Here is a 23473-nt window from a genome sequence, read left to right as displayed (position 1 = left end):
TGTGGAGTTACATGTTTAGAAAGACACTGGAACTTGAACCAGTGAACTGTTTGGTCTGTGTTTTTCCTCGTTCCTGTTAGGGACTATTTACAGGATAAGGCTTGGGGGGATCTATTGGAATTTACCTAGAGGGGTCACCAACTGCCTGCCGCTTGCTGTGCATTATAACGCTTTACATTTTGCCCTCAAATAAACCCAGATATATTTACAAAAATAAGCCAAATGTTTATCCATAGATTCTTTACTGAATTTCCACATAAAATATACAAGTAATAAAATGTAATGGCAGACAGTATACCAGCAGTGATAATGGAATTAGGGTGTTGAAGATGGTAAATTTCGAGTCTTATTGGGTTTCAGGCTGCTGCATTAAAATGTACCCAATGTACATAAAATCCACAGTGAAATGTAACATTTTCCCGGCTCTGTGATCTTTATGAACTGGGATGTATATTCTGCAGTGGAAAAATCTCCGTCCCATCTGAGCAGAACAGATTGTCGATCTCTGGCGTTCCAGGTCATTCAAACCCCCCGTAAAAGGGTTTTATAGTATTGCTGAAGGTTTTACAATCCACTAATTCTCGGTCTAATGACCATGCCTCATTTATTAAACCTTTACAAGCTTTCAGAATGCGCACATGTTGCATCTTCCTCGCCTCTCCATTTTCCACATTGAGATCTGTTTAAAAAGTTCTTACGTTCGCCCTGTGCTTGCTGGCACTCGGAGCACCATCACTGAAACCGCACGTCTCCGGGGGGCTCGTAAACCTATATGTATCAATGTTTAACAGCTGGATTAAGTAACTTCTCTATAAATTCCGTATCTAGGCAAACTGTTTGTTGTTTCAGTTTTACCATCCATGACACATATAGAGAAGAATTTTATTTTTAACAGTGGACGTTCACTTCAGAATGGATTCTCTCTTTTTTTCCTTTTCCTATATAACTTGTATAAACGATGTGTGCGATACCATTCAGAGATGGAGAGCTCTCAAGAGTATAGGGTTTCCTCTAATTGCTACTATAAGTTGGCTTTCAAACAGTCATTCTTGGGATTTGAGCTAATGCAAGATCACGAGGGTTAAGTGCACCGCCATTGCATTTTAGCAGGGAAGGAATTAGCTACATGCTGCACAATCCCCTTCCAGACAAATGACATTATGTTAGTGATGTGTGCATCCCAGGCCCAGGGTCTGCATGCAGACACCCATACAGCAAGGTGCATTATCCCCCAGCAAGAATAGGGACATCAACAGGGGAGGTCTTAGCACAAAGAATGTAGGCATATGACATATGTATGGCCATTAAATATGCAAAAAATTGATTTATAAAAAATTTTTCATTATAACAATTGGACTCATTTAGAGCAGTGGTCCCCAATCTTTCTGACAGCAGGACCTGGTAACATAGAATAAAATTTTGCTGCGGCCCGGTATATGTACAGCTTACACTACTCTGCTATTCCCAGCAGCTCGGCCTCCTGTCAGCACACTAGCTGAGAATAGCAGAGTAGTGTAGGAGAGTTGGTGTGCTGTCAGGTGGCAGAGCTGCTGGGAATGGCAGGGAAGTGTAAGCCTTACATACATTGCTCTGACATTTTTACCAACTCCTGTGTGAGGAGAGCTTCCCGTGCTCACGCTGGTTGCGCTCCTGCTGTCACACTGTCACTAGCTTTAGAGCATTGTAAGGAGGGCCGCCGGAGCTACTGCTGCTGGCACTTCTGCCTCCTGTCATTTGCAGCCTCCAACTCACCATCCATGGACCGCCACCAGACCGCTGCCCGGGGGTTGGGGACCAGTGATTTAGGAGATATTGAAGATTTAATACCAAATAACGTGTTTTAATAGTTAAATAATACACATTTTTAGAGGTCCAGGAGGGTTTCCCTGGATTATAACGGCTCACCTTCTAAACTGAGATATTCATTCGAAAAAGGAGAGGGAAAAGTTCAACAACGCAGACATTTTACACATTTTAACTGACATCACAGATGTGAAGAACTAAAATTCTTTTTCTCTTCCTGGAACCCTTCCATAGATAGAAGTTCAAAACATTTTATTATTTCTAATTACAAAGAGCCAAATATTTAGTTTGATCTTCATAATAGGAGGAATATCTATGTTTGGATCTAATTTATATATTTTTAGAGAGTTGTCTTTATCCAGGGTCCTTTAAAAGAAAACTAAACAACATCATTGCAGTATCCTAGTCATTCATTGACAATTTGTATGTATAAGAACTAATGTTTTTCATGTTGTTTTAAAAGAACAATAATAAATTGCAAATGTTTTTAAAGTTTTAATGTGAGTATTACAATTATGCACCATAAAAATCCTTGGCATACTTCTGCAAAAGAAAAAGGCAAGAATAGTATTTTTCCTCAATTTAATTTACAATCACCCAACCTAAATCCAATTGAGATTGCTTGGAATGAGTTGTAAGTAGTAAACCAAACTCTGGGAACTTCTTCACTGCCATTCCAGGTGACTACTTCATGAATCACATTGACAAAATGCCAAGAATGTGCAAAGCTGTTATTAAAGAAAAAGGAGGCTACTTTGAGCATTCTAAAATATAAAACCTATTCTTGTTTTTGTTTATAACAAGATTCCATAGCTTCATACTTGAGAAGTCATCACTAGCCTACAATGTAGAAAATAATAAAAAGGAAAAAAACATTGAATTAGAATGTGTGCCCAAACATTTGACTTGTGCTGTACATATATTACTACTGTACTATATCCCTACTATTTACCAGTCTTTACTTCCTACAAGCTACTTGCACACACTAGATAATTGTTACTCAAGACAATAAAAAGACAATTTATTGTGTGTATATTGGTCCCTCCATTGTCTTTTAGTGATCCGACCGACCACAGTGATCGCTGTTATTTCTGGCAGAGGATATTAAAAATAGTTAGAAAAATATATTAAATACAAGGCACTTTATGTAAAAGAGGATTTAAAGGGTTGTCCACCTAGAATGATTTTCAGTTTTTGGAACGTGCTGAAAAGTTAAGCTCAGGGACATTGTATATATTGTAGACACATGATTGTCTTTTCAGTATAGGACAGGCAAAGGAAAAAAAAACCTAAAGCATACTTAGCATGGAAAGAAGCCCAAGAACAATGTGAAATGCAGTAACCCCTGGAAACCAATCAACATTTATCTTTTATATTTCTGTCTTCGGGTAAATTCTGGTTACTGGATACTCTGTGCTGTACATTACCATTGCTCTCTGATGTGTCTTCTCTTTATACACCATGCATTAATCAGTCTCTTGGTTTCTTTTGCAGGGATATTACATGGGGCTGGACTGTCTCAGCTTCCTAAACAAAGATACCTATCCAACGACCTGCAATCACAGCATGCAGCCAACAGCCACGTGAAATATGTCTGGTAATGTCAGATTCTTATACCCACACACCACAATATTGCCCCTACTTCCACCTACACGGCCTTTGCATTATAATAGCCTCCAAGGTGTTTTATCACTTTTACCATGATATATATATATATATAAAGCATTTATAAATTGTTATTTGTACAGATTCTTTTGACAGTATATCTCCAATTTACAGCATATTTTGCAATAGGATAATCTTATAAATTACTATTCTTTCTTGTGTTATTCCAACCCTGAGGAAGGGGGGGAAGATCCTCTGAAATGTGATGGCTGTTCTATCTATATGTCATAAATATAATTTTAATTTTCTGATCGCTTTGAAATTTGATGTGGCATTCACATTGATGTTTTGGGCTCATCCTGGGGTGCTTTTTATGGCTGCCTGGTGAGTGCCGCCCTAGCCACACTATGCTGTATACAAAATGTTTAAACAATCAAGCCATGTTCATTTGATAAAAAATTCATCTCCTGATAACTTTACCCCAAAGGTTTACAGAAGCAGTCTGATGTTTTAAATGAAGGGATACATTTGCATTTGTTCTTTTAATTATTGAAAGAGCCTGATAACGTAGTAACAATTCTTTGGATTGGTGCTGATACTTTGTCATTCTGCCATACAGGAAAATGCTGCAGTCTTTGGGCCGGCCGGAGCTACACATGGCACTGGATGTGGTCATTGTCAGCGGGTCCGGACAGGAGTACGCTGGCTGCCTGCTGCTGACTTCAGAAGTGCTGTTTGTTGTCAGTATCAGTGAGGACACCCAGCAGCAGGCCTTCCCTGTCACTGAAATAGATTGTATGGAGGAAAAAGGATCCAAGAATTCCCTCCTAGTGCAACTCAAACAGCAGCCGGTCACCAGTGACACAGAGGTAGGTGACAACCACTACAGGAAATGGTGACCCTAACACAGCTACAACCCACAGTGTGGGGATATCATATAATAATCATTTGCCATCTGGAGAGTGAATGTGCAGTGTAAATCATGCTTGGAAGGATGCATCATTCATTCACCAGAATATTATTTATGTCTATTTATGTCCTATTATCCTGCCTTGTTCTATATTGATATCTTGATTCTTCCATACAGAAGTCTGGAAGCATGTTGTGCATGATGTGATAACGAAACACGTTTTTCTTTTGCATCTCTTCCAGCCTGATGGAGTCAGGGAGCGTCTCTCTGAACAGCAGTACAGCCGCCTCGTGGATTACGTTGCAAAGAGTTCCCTTCACCTGATCCCCAGCCACTCCTCCCTACAGCTGGCTGCCCAAGTGGTGGCCGCTGAACCTCCTCCAACCAACACCAAGACTTACCAGTTCCTGGTGGACGCTCCATTCGCCAAAGTATTTATTAGCAAATTCAAAATGGTGAAAAATAAGGCACTCCGCAGGGGATTTCACTGAGGGACCGTTATGGAGATGAACTGTAAGAAAACACAGGAGTCTATTCCGGGTGACCACATCTACTTGTAAAGGACTCCTTCCCTCTTCTCAGGCTTAATGCGTCCATCGCCATCACTGGTGTGTGGTGCAAGTAAGTGAATAATAAGACGGCTGGGAAGATGTACCTGAGATGTTACATGGACCGTCCTGTCTTTTTCTTCATGTGAGGTTTACATTAGAAAAAAAGATAATATATATATTCTGTATATCTGCAGACCAGAGGTGGAATCTCAGATTTATGTCCTGGTCAGGGTGAGCCATGTCACTGAGACCAATCATTGCACTAGCTGGTCCTTGGGGCAGGCCACCATCTTGTTCCTATTTTGTGTGTCTGAACATTTCAGATACAAAGCCATTAAAAGCACAATGTACCTAATACAGACACATTATATAGCCAATTATTATTCTTTCATTTACACAAATCTGTCCACCTTATTCTGCCAGCTACATGAATTCAAGTTATTCCATGTTTGTGTGTGGCAGCTCTTTTCCTTCGCGCTGAGCACAGAGACACATGGCCTGGTTTATTAAAACCCTCCAAGGCTGGAGAGGATACGATTTCATCAGTGAAGCTGGGTGATCCAAAAAACCTGGAATAGACTTGGTCCAGGATTCAAAAAAAAAAAGCCAGATAAAAGCAAATGATTTTAAGATAATCATTCCCGGTTTTCTGTATCACCCAGCTTCATTGATGAAAGTGTATCCTCTCCTGCCTTGGGCAACTTTCATAAATCAGGCCCACAAACTCCACTGCGTTCCAGGGGGCTCTGCCTGCTCCGGTCCCGTATGAGCATTGTAGATAGGGGGCGACACATAGTATGAGAGGGTGTTGTGTATGCAAACATTCATTGTCATGTCGGCAATCCCATTAAAAGGTGAGAACATCAAATTGTATTTTAGCAGCAGAGCATAATAAAAATATATTGATTTTTTAAAATGATTTTAGTGGTTTAGGTTTAATTTACTCTTAGTGTGGCAGAATCACAATTAGAAAAGCATAGCTCAGCAATTGTCAATTCCATTATCAAGGTCTTTTTAGTCCAATAGTTCCTCAGATACGAAAAGTTGTAGCTGGTGAAGTGGTCAGAAGCCAATGTTTTGTCTGAGATTAAACAGCGCAGGGGATGTATAGTAAGTACAATGCCTATCGCATGTAAAATGTTTTCTCATGGTTTTCCTTTCCCTGTTTGTATACTGGAAGTGGAAAGTTAGATGAGAACAGACAGTTTGGATTTCTATGCAGCCTTAGACAAAGCCGGCTGTAGGGGAAGTGTAAGGAAGGTTTGTGCTGCCCATAAATTCTACCTCCGAAAGATTTGAAGACATTGATGAAGGTGTCAGTGCTCGGGCTTAATGATCCCTTCACCAGCTTTGTAGAGTAAAAATGTAACAAGGGATCAGTGTGATAAACTCGCCGTGTCTGCATAGCTTGGCCCACAGCTTTTTAAAAAACTGAGCTAAAAAACGGCCAGCTTATAAGTGCAAACATTTCCTGTATGTTTTTCTACATAAAATGCTTATAAAAGTACAATGTTGTGAGATATATATATATATATATATATATATATATATGGGTGACCATGTGTATGAGAGTGCAGGGTGAAGTTGCATAATAAAAGGTTCCTCCTGGCCTAGTGTTCCTCCATTCAGTTTTGGTTGGCAGAAGCGTCAAACATTGGCAGAATTTAGTTCCTTAACAGCTGGAAGATTTCCCCGGCACGCACTCATTCTGCCCACTTATAAAGCTTCTTTTCTTATCTTGTCTGTATACACAGCGCCAATGTGTACCAAATATCAGATCTCTCTCCAGATGTTGTATTATTGCTTCCAGCCCTGAGCTTATTGTCCATGGACTACAAGTTTACATTTAGTGCTTTGGTGATACTCTGTGAAACTAATAGAAACTTTATTGATGAAAGTGTAAATGTGTTTTAAGATTTCTGGTAACTGTATAGTTTATAAATTAAAAATATATATATAAAATAATAGTGGACCTGTCCAATATATTGCTAGGACTACCATCATGTGACTTTTAAGCTTGTGTTAGTCCTGGGAAAGGTCTAAGTAAGGGATCTGCTCCCTGAAATCTAGAAGGAACCTCAGCTGAGAGAGAGGTGATATTTTAAAGATGGGCCAAAAATGGATTCAAATAAACATTTAGTGGCCCTCCAATTTCCAGCATAAGAAAGGTTTTTTGACCGTCTTTCCTTGCTGGGGAACTTGTCCACTGACACAGGGTCATGTAGGACAATTCACCTAAAATGGGTATTTTGTCAGTACCTACTTCATGTTGGGATGCCTTCCTGGGTTTCAGTCCCTTGGAAGAATAAATCTGATAATATTGGTGTTCTAAAATTCCCCATTGTGTATCCCATGGGCTCAGCAGATCCCTCATCTGACATTAATAAACCATACCATTGCCTAACAATTACTTTGTATCTTTGTACTGTAACTTTATATAAAAAAACACTAATAAATCTTTATGGAAAAGTTACAAACAGCAATTAACCTGACTGAGGTTCCAATCTAAAACTGGATAAGATTTGGATGGAGGTAGCATTGTCTTTACACAAAGGTAGTCACATAACCGGTGTCACCGATCTGGTAGCAATGGAAGCTCAGTATGCTGCACACCAGATATACCCACCAACACCCTTCTCTTATATTAACCCCCCTGGCATTCTAATTCTGTCCACATTTTTACGCCAAAAGCGGTACATTGTTTTGCAAGGAAATTTATTTTACATTGTAGGCCTATAATTCTTAGGCATAACTCACCAAAACATGTCCATTATTTATTAAATGTATTAAAAAAATTTAAAATAAAAATCTGTTAAAATAAGAGTGCATATAAAAAAGAAACCTGTAATAACTGTACATTAGCATATATAATTATATAAGGATTATTTTGTATTGAATCCAAAACAAAATTATTTAAATTTCCTGCCGCGCCTCCCGCACATACCGACGTCACTGGGAACATTAGTGCACTCGCAGGCAGAAGATTGGAGGCACAGAACGCAGCCAGAGGAGGGGCACAGACGGAGCAGGACGCAGAGAGCACCGATGGAACCAAGGTAAGTGGGGTTTTAATGTTGTTATCTATCCCAAGTGTGGCTCGGGCGTTTACTGCCTTTTGCAGGTTTTTTTTTTACCCTGAGCCACACTCTGAAATACCGCTAAGGGGATTAATGTTAAACAAATAATTTATTTCCTGACTGTAAAAACATGAGCCACTTTCATTACGGTGACTTTTCACAAGTGCTCATCGGGTGTTGTGTAGCAAACACTTCTCTATTGTAGTCTATGCTGCTCTGCACGCTCTCTATATAACATTTGTTACTTTTAGTGGTGATCGTGCTGTAACACATTTATCACGCAAATAACTTGTTAGCTTAGTTTGAAGGTCAGCAGGACAGGTTCACTTTAATGTGGGGCTGTGGAGTCAGCAAAAATGTACTAACACCAAATTCTATTAAATGTAAAGTTCTGAAAACATACAGTAAAATGTTCGATTTCAGTGTTGAAAAAGTATTCTTAGCTCTGAAAAATAAATCCGATTAGGGAGCTAAGGGGGATCTGGTAGAAGCAATTCTGTTCTGAACAATAGTCCCCATCTTCAGCTTTACAATAGCTGAGCTTTAGCAGCGATGAAATGCTGTGTTTCAATCAACATTAGCAAATACACGTCCTGCTCCTCCGATCTCCAGCCGCAAAGTGTCGTTTCCATCTACGGGGTTTCCCGGTGACGTTGGTGTGGGCAGGACTTAGCGGTTTGGATTCAATACAAAATAGCTGTATTGAGTCCAATACAAAGAAGAAATAATAAAATTATATATATATGCTACTGTACACATTTCATTTTTACAGATTTGTGTTTTTTTTTATTTAAAGTTTATTATTCAATTTATTAAATGTCAGTGATTTATGCCTAAGAATTAAAGCCTACTATGCAAAATAAATTTAAAAAAAAAAAAAAAAGGAACACTTTTTGCACGGAAATTTGCACAGAATTAGAACTGTGGGGGGTGGGGGGTATAGAGGAGTCAGAGTTGTGGTACTTTAGAATGAGGAGTTGGGAGTCCAAAGCGCTGCTTTATTGTACAGAGAGAAGGCCCTGTTTCCATACACATTCTGTATTTGTCACTCCAATACACAAACATGGTCACATAGATTCACCACAAGCTGTGGCAATAGAAAGGGGTTTGTTATAATACAGTATTTATAAAGCACCAACATATTACACAGTGCTGTACAATAAATAGGGGTTGTAAATGACTGACAGATGCAAACAATGACGAGGGGAGGACCCTGTACAGAAGAGATTACAAACAATTTTTTTTTCACCAGAAGCAATTAGCAAAGTTCATGAGGACAGATTTTGTGTGCAACCCTACTGAATGTATAAATTTGATTTCTACCCATCAGTCTCACGTTAGAACCCCTGTCCTGGGTGTAAGAAAGCATTATGTGAATACCTGATGATAAAGGCAAAGTTATACAAATGTCAGAAATAATTTTTCACCGATATATTGTAAACTATATATTTGATGAAATAAACTGAAATGAAAGGTCATGGCGTTTTGGAATTATTTTGCCCAGAAAAGCAATGCGAGCTCTACAAAATGATCACTAAATACAGTGTAAAAAAGTAAAGCCTAGAAATCTCTGACAATGTATATTGTGGGTGTCAGCTCACATTCCAGGTAGCCACTTATACCAACCAAAATTAAAGAATTTAGTATTCTGTATACATCTTCTGGCTCAGAGACACAAACCATAATCAAAGCAACATCTGGAAGAAAAACTAGCCAGCCATATCTCTCAGGACAGGTTTGCTTTAATTGCAACTGATTATATTGGAGTAGAAGCTCTTGGTCTGTAATTTCCCTTTAGGTACAGAAGAGTTCCCATGTCCCGCACTTGACATTTGCTGGCATACAGCCGTCATTAACGTGACCAACGCAAAACGGGCATAGTATGCGTTCCACCTGCTGATCCTCGAACACAAAGAATTCTGCTACGCTACACATAGGAAGGTCCACCCCATGCAGAGAATAAAAAACTCATCAACATAACAATAAATATAGCAGACCATGCAGTACATTGGTTCTGAGGTTACACTGGGCAGTGCCACCTGATAAAGGAAGCCATGGTGCAGGGTCTGTGTAAGGCTGGGAGAGGACAAGCAATCCTAGGACTTTATACATACCACAAAACACGCAGGCTGGAGTCAGGTTTTCAATGTTTTATTTAACACATTTACAGAACGGTAGAAAGAATCCAGTGGTGGTCACCTGCACTGGATATAGTGATACACATCAAGTATGTCCAGCACATGAAGAAATTCAGAATGTCCCTAAAGGAAAAAACAAAGATTACGTGAGCAGTCCAAGGATAAGAACATCACCTCTATAAAACTTTTATATTTCAGATTTGATGCAACTATGAAAAATACATTTTCCAATGTCGATGACTAATCACCAACCACTTGTCTTTATTGAGAATCCTGCACGAATGACATATAGATTGGCATTTAAACAAGTTATCAGTAGCTGAATCCTACAGATTCTAACCAAAATGCAGATCCAGGTGAGGAGCCATTGTTATGGTTTAATATTCCCTGGGCTGATATAACAAAAAGTATACAAGGCTTCAGTCACTTCTCCCACACATTGGATTACTATTACTGCAGGCCTCAGCATTACCTGGAATGTGGTCTCATTCTCCCTTTGGACGCACACCATGGAACACTCCAGCGTCCCTCATGGCTTCAAACTCCTTCACTGCATCGTAGTTCTTGTAGAAGTTGGCATACGCTCTCTTCCTTGGCTCGGCTACACCAAACTAAAAACAAGAAAAATTGGAATTACTGCACCTTTGTGGATTACATTCTGTACCACAAAAATGAAAACCAGAAAAGGGGAGGTTGGATTTTATCCTTTACATTGGGACACAAGATATGGAGGTGATACATTTCATGAAATATAGAAGTCTTTATATTTTTTATATTCCTGGAACTTTACAATGCTCAGCTTTACACACACCTGGTGACACTACTGGTTTAATTCCATTCTCGGTCTATGTGCTTTCTATTGTAATCAATGGAAGTACATCAGAACGCACACCGATGTGGCCATGCATTGAAACGCACACCAATATGAGCACGATGTGTGTCAGACATGTAAAGTAAAATGCGGTAGCGTTGCTCACCACATAGAATTAGCAGGTAAGTACACATCATCCGCTGATAAAACACCAACCATGAACAATGACAATGAGGAGAAAAGCTCACCTTGTACAAAGCCACAACGCTCAATGAAACGACGAAGGCTCCAACAATGTGGAATCTCAATCTTTTGGCCAGGAGGCCTCTCATCTGAGGTTTAGCCAGAAGTCCTTGTGACATGATGGCGTGTTATTGGTTTGTAAACCTAAAAAATTTAAGAAAAGAAGTCAGAGGCAATGTTTGACATATTCATATAATGTATGCATTATACAGCAACACATTCTCATTTTCATTACAGAATAGTGCTAAATGTTCTAAACTAAACGTTACTAAAGGAGAGGTCAGCACCCATCATTTTTTTTTTTTTTTTTATCTGGAGTCACAGGGCCGGATTTATTAAAGCTCTCCAAGACCAGGGACTTCCATTTAAATTTGAGGTCTTTCTGGCACAGATATCTCAGTGCTCAACCCAGAAATTATTTTAAGCTGGGTGGGAAGAAATTTTAGTTTAGGCAGGTGGCAGCCCTTGTATTGTGACCCAACTCATCAGTAACCACTCAAAAACAGCCGGGTGGTGCCTCCAGTTAAAAGGGGCTGGGGAGAACACTGTATCTTGTTATAGCATTTATGTGCTTCTCGCTGCTGGGGAGCAATCTGTGCCAGGGGAAGAAATGCCATATCTGTGGTGATCATCTGACTTCCATGCTTCTTAAATCAATTGCCTTGAATGAAGATTAGGTGTTGTGACCCCACTTACCAAGGTCACCGACAAGATCTTTGTAGGGTGGTTGCTGAAAAGTGCTGGCCCAGCGAAAAAGGGCCGGGAGAACACTGAAAACTTACCAGTGCCCCCTCACTGCTCCTGAATTGGTTACAGCTGCCAACATTACCCAACAGTGTTCTTTCCCTCTCCCCCAAGCCCCATTTAGCCGAGCGCACCACCCAGAACGTTTTACTAACCACCCAGCTATTTTTGTGTAGTTATTAATGAGTTGGATCACACATCCAATCATTAGGCCCCGGGACCATCACATGACTGAGGGACCTTGACTTCCCTAAATGTCACACCTCCAGCAGTCATCACCCCGCAGACTGTCATTATTATTAACAAACTGTATTTATATAGCGCCAACATATTACACAGCGCTGTACATTAAATATGGGTTGCAAATGACCGACAAATACAGACAGTGACACAGGAGAAGACCCTGCCCCGAAGAGCTTACATTACTATACAAGGCCCCACACTCCCCCCACCCGATGCATGCAAGCCACGGTTCCTGGTGACCTCAACATCCAATGAATGGAGATTGCAGCATGTGCCTCAGTGAAGGGCAGATACACTCGGGTCACATGACCTTGCAGAATGCCATGGAGGGCAAAACTGGATTCACACCACATGAATGTCAGGTGAATCACAGATGTCCTTTTGTGCTGCTGTGTACTAAAACACACAGATCTCCATGCAGTTTCCGGACAAACATATATATTCTTTATTTTTATTTGCATTGAATGCAGCGCACCATGGCCCATCACATCACATGCATTGCTGTGAATAGGAAGTCTCAGATTGCAGCTTGTCATTGTGTTGGCTCTGTATGAATGGACCCAACATTTCTCTCCATAACCAGACATAAAAATAGAAATCCAGCTGTAATAAAGCTGTGTAATATTCATCAGTCACTGAATATTATTATTAATAAGCTGTATTTATATAGCGCCAACATATTACACAGCGCTGTACAATACATAGGGGTTGGAAATGACACAGACACAGGAGGAGGCACACATCACCCCTAGAGGAGAGAAGTCCCAGGAAAGGCCGCCATTACACCCAGCTCTGACAGGCCTGACATGATAATGACAGGACCTGAGTCAAGGACAACAACCCCGCCTCACAAACTACGCCAGCCGCCTCCACAAGGCAGAAGATCAAAGGCCGCCCACCCCATACAAAGCCGCCTCAGATGGTTCGCAGGCCCTCTCCGCCCGCCCGAATCTCACCTCAGCTCGGTGCCGTGTCCTTTCTCAATGAGACGATTCTGAGGGGAAATAGCCAGCGGAAGCTCCGCCTCTTCCTGTCTACGGACTGCGGGTAGGGACAAAATAGGCGCGAGCTGCCCAGTGACGTCAGAGCGATATTTTTTTACTGTTGCCATAGTGATAGACATTTAAAGGAAGCCATTTCTGATCAGTCACTGACTATACACTGACCTTTTCATTTCAATGAAAAGTAATAAAATATTATAATAAGTATTATTATTACTTTTTCTAATACTTTATTTGATAAGAGCTTACATTACTATACAAGGCCCCACGTTTTCAAAACGAGCAAGATAACCAGTATTAATTATTATTTAATTTATTTCATTTTAATTAATGTTATTTATATTTTTAATTAATATTTCCTATTAAATAAAGAAAAAAAAAAACAATGCAATGTGTTGTATTAGACTGGGTCTACACGGACGTTTTTAAAACGTATGTAAACGCTCCTACTGCATTTTTATGCACTTTTATTAGCGTTTTAAAGCTTGCCTTTAAAATCCTGGAAATCGTCTTTGCTGCATTTTTAACGTGTTTACGTTTCAAGTGGTTATAAACATGGAAAAATGCAGGAAAACGACCCATTGAAATCAATCGTTTTTGGGCGTTTTCCAGCGTTAACACTGCGTTTTAATTTTTTAAACGTTGCAAGCAACGTTATAGATAACGCTCATAAATGTGCCTCAGGGAAACGTCCTGCTGTAGATTAGCCCTTTGGAATGCATTGGAATTTCAAACATGGGCTTTTAAAGTCTTAGGTTAAATGCTGGGGAAAACGTCCGTGTAGACTAAGCCCTAGTCATTTTGTTTTATAAGAGAACTAATAGTGCCCAGATTTCAAAACTTATATTCCCATAAAGCTCCTAGGAGTATGCCACATCACAATTTGTCATTGACAGTATTTTCACCATATATCGAGATACAGGACTTTTAAGACATTTTTTTTTTTAAAAATAACAAAACATTTTATTTCCACAATTAAAATGATAAAAGATATTTTTTAAAAATTCAAATTAATATACAATGTTTGAAATTCATAAAATATGTCAACACTGTATTCTTTCCTACAGACATAGTATTTTCACAACCGAATAGCAATTTCCACGTGTTTTGCAGATTTATCCGCTTCTTCAGGAAACAATGTCTTGAGACCTATTTGTGTAATAAATAGCAATTTATATTTTCGCAATTGATAATAGGTGATAACACTATATACTGTGCTGTCTTTCACAATCAATAAACACTGTTGACAAGGTAACATATCACTCAAGGTGAATACCTCCTCCCAAACATGTGCAAATTCATGTAAGGAGCACAGTACGTCAAGACGCAGGTCCCAGGATGGTATGAATATAATAGACTGATGCACCTATTGGATATTTATATTTTAGCTAATAAATTTTCCATTTGGAGAAATTTTGTTTTATAAATATGACCCTTACAAAGTGAAAAGTCTTTGAAGATGTCTGGGAATAGTGATTTGTTTTGCTATCTGGTGTCCTTCCAATAAGTTGCCCCCAATGCCACCATCGGGGGCCAGCTTTGCAGGGATCGGGCCAAATCTAGGCCCACTACCGAAGTACCAAGTTTAAAGAGCAATAGATGGCATAGGGCCTGGCCAGTGACTGCTGGGTAATTCTGCCCTCAATAGAAAGCATGAGTGTCATTAACACTGGGCAGCTGCCCCACTTCTTACTTCTTTTGCCCTGTATGGGTGTAATTCTCAGTCATGGAAATGATCTAAATATTGAGATTAGGTCAGAATGTTTATCTGAGTATTGTCAGCGGTGCCACCTGGCTCAAAAAATTGTCCTTGTTGCCAATGTTATCCATAGGAAAAAGACCACAGGTTGATATTTGTACCAAGAAAATCCTAAGTATAGCACCCATTGCAACAAGCAGCTCCAGAGACGTCTGTGCTCCCCGACACTGTCACCACTTCTTCTCCCAGGTCTTTCACCTCATCCGCAACGGATATTAGCGTCCTCACAACCAAAGCATCCTAACCACCTGCAGTGTTCCTCCACCTGCTTTATAGTTCCCAGGTCCTCTGAACTGTCCAACCAGTGTCAATATTGGCTGTAGTTACCCCCAGCCTCATCTACAGCTATCTAGTCACCTGCAGTGTCCCTCCACCTACCCGATAGTCCCCAAACTTTTGCATTGTCCACCCAGCCCTATTACTACCTGTAGTTACCCCCATCCCCATCTTTAGCTATCTAGCAATCTACACTGCATTCCTGCGACCTCCACCCAACACTTCAGTCCACTACAGTACTTCAAACCCCATCCATTGCCCCTCAGCCCCCCAAGTATCTGAAATGGTAATAAGCAGATACCAATTTTATTTACACACTTCAGCTGTATGATACAACAATGAAATAATTTATATGAAACCTCTACAGCTACATTTTTTTTCAGATTATGCATTCGCAAAGTACTTTTATACATGAAGCAACTGTTTGGCCTCTTTGCAGATGCAGGCTCTGCTGGAAGATTTTTCTTGTTAGATAATGGTTTCGCCTTACTTTAACATTCTCCCTATAACAACAAATGAAATCAGTCATGTTTTTAATTTGTATTTGATAAAATATAGGCTAATGCCTGTGGGATAGAAATGGAAGATAAGAAATAGGAGGCAGTTGGTTGTCCGAATTGGAGGCAACCTAAAAACATATGAAATAGCAGCTTGTTTGCTGCTTGGATGTTGTTTCTGATGTCCTCCGTTGCTGTTTAACACCAATTTCAAGTCTGGGGAAGCTCTATACACTTTAAGGATTATCCAGGGTGAAGTCTCACTTGTGTCCTGAAGAAGCTGACATTTAGCTTCCGCAAAACGCGTCAATGATATTTGAGACAAAGCCCCTGATTCATCAAGCAGAATCGGATTATCGCTCGCGCATTCGTATTCGCGATCCGAAATCGTACGCCATCGCGCTATTCAGCAACTAAAAAAGATCGCGGCCGGAGCCGCGCATCTCCGGCAGCTTTACACTGGCGAGCGCTAATTAATTGCTATGATCGCACCATTGAGCTTAACAGATCCTCCTTAATCGCGCAGCTGAAATCTAATCGCCTTAATTGGAAAGATTCGCGGCCCCTATTGCTCATTATTATGAAGGCAGGAATCCGGCTGGCAGTGAGGAGGCGAGTGTACGAGCACACTCGAGTCCGGACCGCGGTAAACCGCGATCGCTGGCCGCGTGTATTTTCGCGCTTCCAGCGAGCGCGGATTTTATTGATGAATCAGGGGCAAAGTGTGAACATTTTATATCGCTGTTTTTTTCTATGAGCAATTTGGTTTTAATTATTCAAATATATGTATAGATTTAACTATTTATGTATTGTTGATTATGTAATAAATTGTATATTGTTTCTAATTTTTGTAAACTAAATAGTACATTTATCCAGAGCATGTGCATCAAAAGTCCCAAATAATCTTCCTCCTTTTTTGAATATTTGTATTTAGGGATGTGGCACTTTTTGTACTATAGACCAAATAGCTAAAAAACTTGTTATGTCAAAAAAAAATTATATTTTGTTGTCCTTTGGTCTCTTGGGAAATTGTAGGTGGAGCTTTTTTTTAATGTTTTTTTTTACATATGCATAAGGTAAGCACAATATTGCTATAATGACCTCAACCAGAAAGAACCAACATGGAAAGACATACATAAGGAAAGAAGAAAAGAACTTAGAGTATATTCCCCATACACCTGACAGTTGAAAATGGTCCCAGACTGCCCAAATATCTTGATGCTTCTCTAAACAATCTTGCATTCTGGCCATCAGCAACAACAATTTAATATCTTGAATTCTCTTAGGTAAATCTAATGCCGTAGGAGGAAGGAAGACTTCCATCTCAATGTCAAAACATCAGTCATCAATTTGGTTTGCATTTTAGTGAATATCTTTACCAGGGAGAAAGTTTCAGCTTTTGGAACCACCAGAACATAACTAGGTGGATGGACTCTGACATATGTATAAAATGTTGGGCAACAATGTTCAGTCCTAATGGGTCTGTCTACATTATTGCAGGTGGGGTCTAAAAGAGCATAAAAGAGCTATGGACTGGTTCACAGATAAATGAGTTTTTTTGTTCTATTTGCTCAATGCTAATACTGGACACTGGGTACAGAAATAGAAGACCTAAGAAAATATCAGAAGGAGCAGAAAAAGAGAGCAATGACTGTGAGATTTAGTAGTGTAGTGTAATGAGCACTCAGGAATATTCTTAAAGAAGAAAACACTATTCTGCAATGTACCGCAGGAAGGGAAGGAGAACAGAGAGGATCACAAAGCAGAGAGGAAGTTGGTGCATAATTATTAGAGAACTTGAAACTGAAGAGCAGGGATTGCTATCCTCTATTTGCAGGACACAGCAGTGTTTATTCCACAGGGCATGAATATAGACTCTTTGCTATACATTAATGAAAATATAAAATCAAAAATAAGTAATATTACTAAAAAATAAGGGGTGCTAGCATTTTATGAGTCATTTATTACTTGCAGACCAATGTGGCGCCTTTGGTGTCCTGCTGGGTGCATTCCATACAATGCTGCAAAAAACACTTAGAAGATTCTAGTCCCATGGCTCATCAAAAATCTCTTTTCTAAAAACTGAATAGGGCTTTGCTTTAGAATCATGAACTATCATGATACCCCAGTAACATGAATTGCTAAGTGTGTGAAAAAGCACAGCGTTGTAGCCAATTCTTTACAATCACATATGACCTTACTACTACTTTGGAACTGGCTCTCTAAGTGTGCAAAGTTAAATGAAGCAACTCTAGCACAGAAATGAGACACCGAAAGTGTCCTTCTCACTTTATATATTAAATAAAGATATGAGCTGAAGCTAATTAGGGGAAAAAAATCTTTTTTTTCTGCTACTTACTAAACTGCTTCCTGATATCTGTGAATTAAAAATACTATAAGTGCTAGTGTACATTTTCAAAGATTTTTGGATGGCAATTTGCCACTTTAGTGCATCATCACAATAGGTGAAAAATTGTATTGGGGACTTTCTCTGGAATCCCAATCCTGTACAGGAATCTTTTTATTTCAGTTGGTCTATTTCTTTTCGCCTGTTAATAAATATGTAACAGTGAGAAGGGGTTCAACTGTGGGTTTCCATGAGCGCCCTATCTCTCATTGCAGTTATAAACTATGGTAATGTAAATCTCTTTAAGTATTTTTTTTTCTAGGAATAAATCACATAGATATTTTAGGTTTTTAGTGTTTTGTTCCATGTGTAATTAGAGAAAATCCACCATTAACAATTAGGAAGGCACTGAGTAACTTAATCGTCTGTTTGGGCTGTATTTAATGTTTTAAATCAAATTAGGAAAATGTGTTCTCATTTCTCTGAATGTGAACCAGTTCACAGGACAAACAGTTCTGGCCATAAACACTCATGTCAGCAATCCTAGTTTAATATAGATTTATTGAATTGAAAAAGACACAAATTTGGACAGCTGAATACATCGTATATGTTCAAAGTAAAAAAGTGAATCCAGCCATTATTTCTCTGATTGCAACTGATCCCAATAATGCACAAATAGTCATAGCTGTATCTTTTGAAGTAAGGCTAACTCTATCTAAATAGATTTTCATTTTGGTCCAATGCTGTTGATTTGAATCAGTTAATAACTTTTTTCATATTTCATGGCAAATTCAGGGGCAATATGGGGCTCTGCCATCATACTGCAGTGATTGGACGTGATTTGTGTTGCCTGGTTAGGTTAAAATGATGGCTACAGTGGAACAATGGATGTCTTTATGGTGTTCCTTACAAAATGATCTTTAAAAAATACATTGTTGAACCCACTAGCTGGTATCTGCAGCAAGGGCTTGAGATTGAATTAGGTGGCTTCTACCAAAGTTAAAGGATGCTGCATCAGTCATGGGATACTTTCAATGGGGCACAGTGGTCTGTGTAAGTCTCTCCAGAAATGTTATTTTATTATCCAATTATTTTATTGAATAAACTAAAAGTATCTTCCTTATTTCTGAATTTAGTTGACAAAGTTATCACAATTGATGGTAGGATCAAAGGAACTTCAATAGGATCAGTCAGGGCATAAAATTTCCATTGATCAAATAAAGTATCGAATGGTCTTATTCTCAATATCTTACCTTTTGCCATTTTTATGAAATTAAAGGCTAGTGATATATTTGCAGTTTGATTGATTACATAGAACTAGAACTATAGAAATGATCATCAATTAATTCTGGTGTGTGGTAGAGAATTTGATTGTTTTTCACTTGACAGTCAACATTTATATGAAATGTATATTGTTGATCATATTAAAGATTGGTCAAACTAATGAGGATTCAGAACTTGCTCGCTTAAGGGAGTAGGCACTCCATAGAGACCTGGGAAACCCTTATTTATATTGATGAATGTCAACAGGGAAGTCTGCATAAGAATTCCTGCCTAAAATGACACAAACCCAAGTAACAATCAGTATAAACAGCTCATTATGCTTTACACATCTATTAAACAGGTTCAATGTATTGTGTTGTTTTTTTTTTTGTTTTTTGTAAATTCTGTATTCTTCACACCAGCAACTCTTGTTCTTCACACTTTCTGATCTCTCTCTATAGCACTGTTTTTCAACCAGCATTCTTTGGTTCCCACAGAGGATGCTAGGGGTAAGTTGAACAATGAGTAGTTTGTGCCTCTTGGATCAGTTTAGGTCACACAAATGATCTTTTTGGCTATCTTTAAGGATGATATTCTTCCCAATGGCCAACAATGTAAAAGGCATTGCTCCCACTAATCACCACGTTAATATACTTACTGTTGATATAGTAATTATAGAAGGGGTTCCTTGACAACCTAAAAGTTATTTCAGGGGGTCTTGCTAACCCGTGGTTGGCAGGGTGGTCGGCAGGGAAAATTTTGGTGGTCCGTGGCTCTGGCCAGTGCACCCCCCAGCAGGGTCAGGAGAAGGACCCCGCTGAGGGGTGCACCAGCTAGATCTTAGGGCCATGTCCCCTGTATGGATCGCAGGCTCAGGGCGGTGGCCAGGTTGTGTCTCTGAACACAACCCACCCATTCTTGGCGGGTTCTGGCATTATGACGTCATTCTGGGGGAATCTTCTTCCCCTTTGAGGGACACACAGCTCCATGTGAGGTCCGGAGTCCATAAATTTAGTGGTGCAAAAGGTTGGCGACCACTGCTCTATAGCATATAAATTTGGCCTACAGAGGTATGGGAATATCCTTCAAGAACCCATGGCAGGCCAAATAAATTGGAAGACCATGTGTGCAGGTTACATCCTGCAACTTTTTGTAGAGAAACAAAAAGTGTTTCAAAAAATACATGTTGGGACCTATTTAAAGAAGTTTTAGGTGACATTTCACCAAGTTTGTTTGATGGTAAAAAAAACAGTTGCCGGAGATTTGCCTATTTGTAGGGCTGCTCTCGGCAATCAATACAAATCAATACAAAAAATTTTGCTATAGTTACACAATATCAAAATTTAATTTAGGTAGACTATGTCCATCCATAAAGTAATCAAGTCTTTAAAGTCTATCCTAATCCTAAAGTTATTTTTTGTGAATACCTTCTCCTCTCTATTTATTACGTTTTATATAAAGGGCTTGATTTATCATTTTAAATTTAACAACATGTCCAGATGCTTTGAAATGTACTGAAATCACCTTATCTTTCAATTTATGTTGTTTTGTTGCATTTTTGTATTTGGTAGTAAGTCTTTGATTTTCACAAGCTACAAAATGCTAGGTACACCTAACATGGATGACACGAACCAGATATCCCACATACGCAATGCTTGGGATGTCACTACATTGATTTATACAAATGATTTATAAGCAGACCTTAAAGAACACAAAGAACGTCCTATTATTAAAAGTGGATGACAACAACGTTAATTAAGGTTTTTTTGTACTAGACAAACTTTTACTAATGAGTCAAAAGAAGAACTTCAGCGAGAACAAGCTGTAATAAAGCTTTGGAAACTCTGAACCAGTGAAGATGTGTTCCCAGGACCCCGAATCTGGATCTCAAACCATCTCATGTGGAATACATCTGAAGAGAGAACATTATCTCCACATTTAATGAATAAAGAGCCGGGGTAATTAAATAGGATTACAAAATGTCACCAATCCAAGTTGGCGCTGGCTCCAGTCACCTTTTTATGGGGTAATCCATCAGTCATTAAAATAAACAATAGACAAAGCAGATTTTATTGACTTAAGGGGATTGTTTTTCATTTCTCACAAAGTGAGTTTTTTTGAATCTCTAATAATATTTGCTTCAACATGCATTATTTTAGTAAAGAAGCCAACGGATTCCAGTAGGGTGTAGGGGATGATATCTGGTAAATTAAACAGGGGGCTCATAAGGCAAGGGGAAGCTGATCTGAGTGATGAAGACTTCTTAGAATGGAGTAGGTCTTCCTCTTTCTCTTTCATCATCTGAACTTTTCTCAGGATGGGCCTGAGCCAACATGAATTGATAACTGTGACATAATATGTTAAATAATCAATGCAACCACAAATTATTACAATGATGCTGGTTATGAAACAGGTAAAGTGACCCGGTTTGTAAATAGAAAGAGGTCAGAGAAGAAACAGGCAGCTGCAAGTGGTTATAAGCCATGACTTATACATATGTCAACGAATGGTCATAAAATTCTAACTAGGACAAAACTAAACCTTGCATAGAGGTATTTCAGAATCTTTATCCACCTTTAAAGACTTAGTTATCTCTACAGAACTTGCTTGCAGACGGCTGAGTTCCCAAAGCATTGACTAAGTGGAACATTGGCATAGGCACATAAGGTGAAAAGAAAAACTTGCCACATACGTTCTTAAGTTTCAGAAGTTTCGGGACGAAAAAAAACATTTTGAACTAAACTTTAAAAAGTATGATCCACTTTAAAAATCTGCAACCAAGCAGGGCCTTATTCCAGAAAAGGACAAGTGATATCTCTTCTGTAGTAAGTATTCTTACCAGCCTGATCACTCACTTTTTCTGTTAAAATCGCTGTGAATGAGTTGGATGTCAGGATTCCCGGCACATCCCGGTTTTCCTGTTGGTTGCCAAGACTCAATGTACTCATGTGTGCCTGCAGAGCCGCAATATAACAGGGACAGGTGAGTATAACAGGGTCTAGTTCTGCTTTAAAGAACACATTGTAAAGAACCTCTTTAATACTCATACCAAAAATACTTTTTAACTTTTTGTACTGTTCTTGGAAAAGCAAGATAATTCATTTTGAAACCTAAGAACAAAATGTAATATTTTGCAGCTTACCAGTCCTTACATAAGAATCTATTTGCACTTGGTGACCCTGAGAGTAATACTTTCCTAGGAAGACAATGCTCATTAACTGTATTGTATCCATCAAGGAGCAATGTTTTCACCCTATATATCATGACGGGTCGGTGATCTGTAGTTTACATAGGGAACTAGCAACAATGTTAACTGACAAAAGCAGAGAAAGAGTAAGAGGAAGTTTTCAGCACACAGGATTTTGGGCAAGAAAGTGGGAGCTCCCTAGCATGTGGCCAGCAGTTGATTATAACCTCCCCAAGCATGGACTGCAAGTTGTATTATGGGTTTATGCATTTGTATTTCTTTTTGAAAGAATCTGCCTGTCCTTTCCAAAATACCTGGAGAGCTCGAACCTTTTTTTTTTCTGGCACGAATGATGCTCCGTGTTAGGGCTCATATTTGTGATGGAACCCACTTATACCCAAACCTGCTTCCGCTCCTCACCTCCACAGTACAAACATTATATTTTCTGTTCCCCTTACAGCTGGGGCTCTTGCTGTGGTGTCTCCTGGGATGTGGCCAGGCCCTCTCCATTATATAAAACTACAATGCAGGACTCCAGCTTTATACATAATGATACCAGAAAACATTCAACTGGAAGAGAGGCTCCCTGGGACCAGTAGTACTTCAGCTGTGTTTCATTGTTGGCTCCTAGAAAAACTGGGTGCACGAAATCCAGTGAAAATGTCCTTCTTCACTGAGTAGTAATTTCTTTTAAAATGCTTTTGTTGAGTGTTTTTTGTTGGATGAGGCTTTAAGCAAAATGGACTTAGCTTTCTGTGATAGAGTCAAAGAACAAATGTGCAAAGGAGTTGGTAAAATAGGCCATACAAATGAGATGACAGCTGAATCAGACAAATGATCTCTCAAATCATTGGACAACATCAACATTGCTGGCTGGTGGAAAACAAAAAATGCACAAGCTGGAAATTCTTTTGCAGTACATTTAACTGCCCCTTAAATAAGCCATTCAAGGGAAGTCTCCATGTTCTCCTCCCTGCAACATTCACATAAACATGTTGTGAACTTATTTGCCATCCAG

At 39.2% G+C, this 23473-nt stretch overlaps 2 protein-coding genes across 3 annotated transcripts in view; one reads left to right on the top strand and one right to left on the bottom strand.

Annotated features, from left to right (window-relative positions):
- VPS13B (vacuolar protein sorting 13 homolog B) overlaps positions 1-9424 on the top strand; it is a 520025-nt gene extending 510601 nt beyond the window's left edge. For both annotated transcript variants that reach the window (XM_072410846.1, XM_072410847.1), the window contains exons 60-62: positions 3298-3400; positions 4028-4277; positions 4561-9424. In XM_072410846.1, coding sequence (XP_072266947.1) covers positions 3298-3400; positions 4028-4277; positions 4561-4809 — 602 coding nt within the window. In that variant the 3' untranslated portion in view covers positions 4810-9424. The remainder of the gene's footprint in view (positions 1-3297; positions 3401-4027; positions 4278-4560) is intronic.
- A 657-nt stretch (positions 9425-10081) lies between these two features.
- Positions 10082-13184, bottom strand: COX6C (cytochrome c oxidase subunit 6C). Its single transcript, XM_072410849.1, has 4 exons — positions 13082-13184; positions 11144-11282; positions 10557-10695; positions 10082-10207 (listed from the first exon to the last, which is right to left on the bottom strand). The coding sequence occupies exons 2-3, from the start codon at positions 11255-11257 to the stop codon at positions 10570-10572; spliced, it is 240 nt and encodes a 79-aa protein (XP_072266950.1). The 5' UTR covers positions 11258-11282; positions 13082-13184; the 3' UTR covers positions 10082-10207; positions 10557-10569.
- Positions 13185-23473: the final 10289 nt, after the last annotated feature.

This window comes from Pyxicephalus adspersus, chromosome 5 (assembly GCF_032062135.1).
Source record: "Pyxicephalus adspersus chromosome 5, UCB_Pads_2.0, whole genome shotgun sequence".
Taxonomy (NCBI): Eukaryota; Metazoa; Chordata; class Amphibia; order Anura; family Pyxicephalidae; genus Pyxicephalus; species Pyxicephalus adspersus.
The sequence above is the reverse complement of the archived record's forward strand: the minus strand, read 5'-3'. Positions and strand labels throughout refer to the sequence as shown.

Coding starts and splice junctions, on each gene's coding strand:
- COX6C (XM_072410849.1), bottom strand. CDS start 11,257: ATGTCACAAGGACTTCTGGCTAAACCTCAGATGAGAGGCCTCCTGGCC. Junction 10,696..11,143: donor GCGTTGTGGCTTTGTACAAG/GTGAGCTTTTCT, acceptor TCTTGTTTTTAG/TTTGGTGTAGCCGAGCCAAG.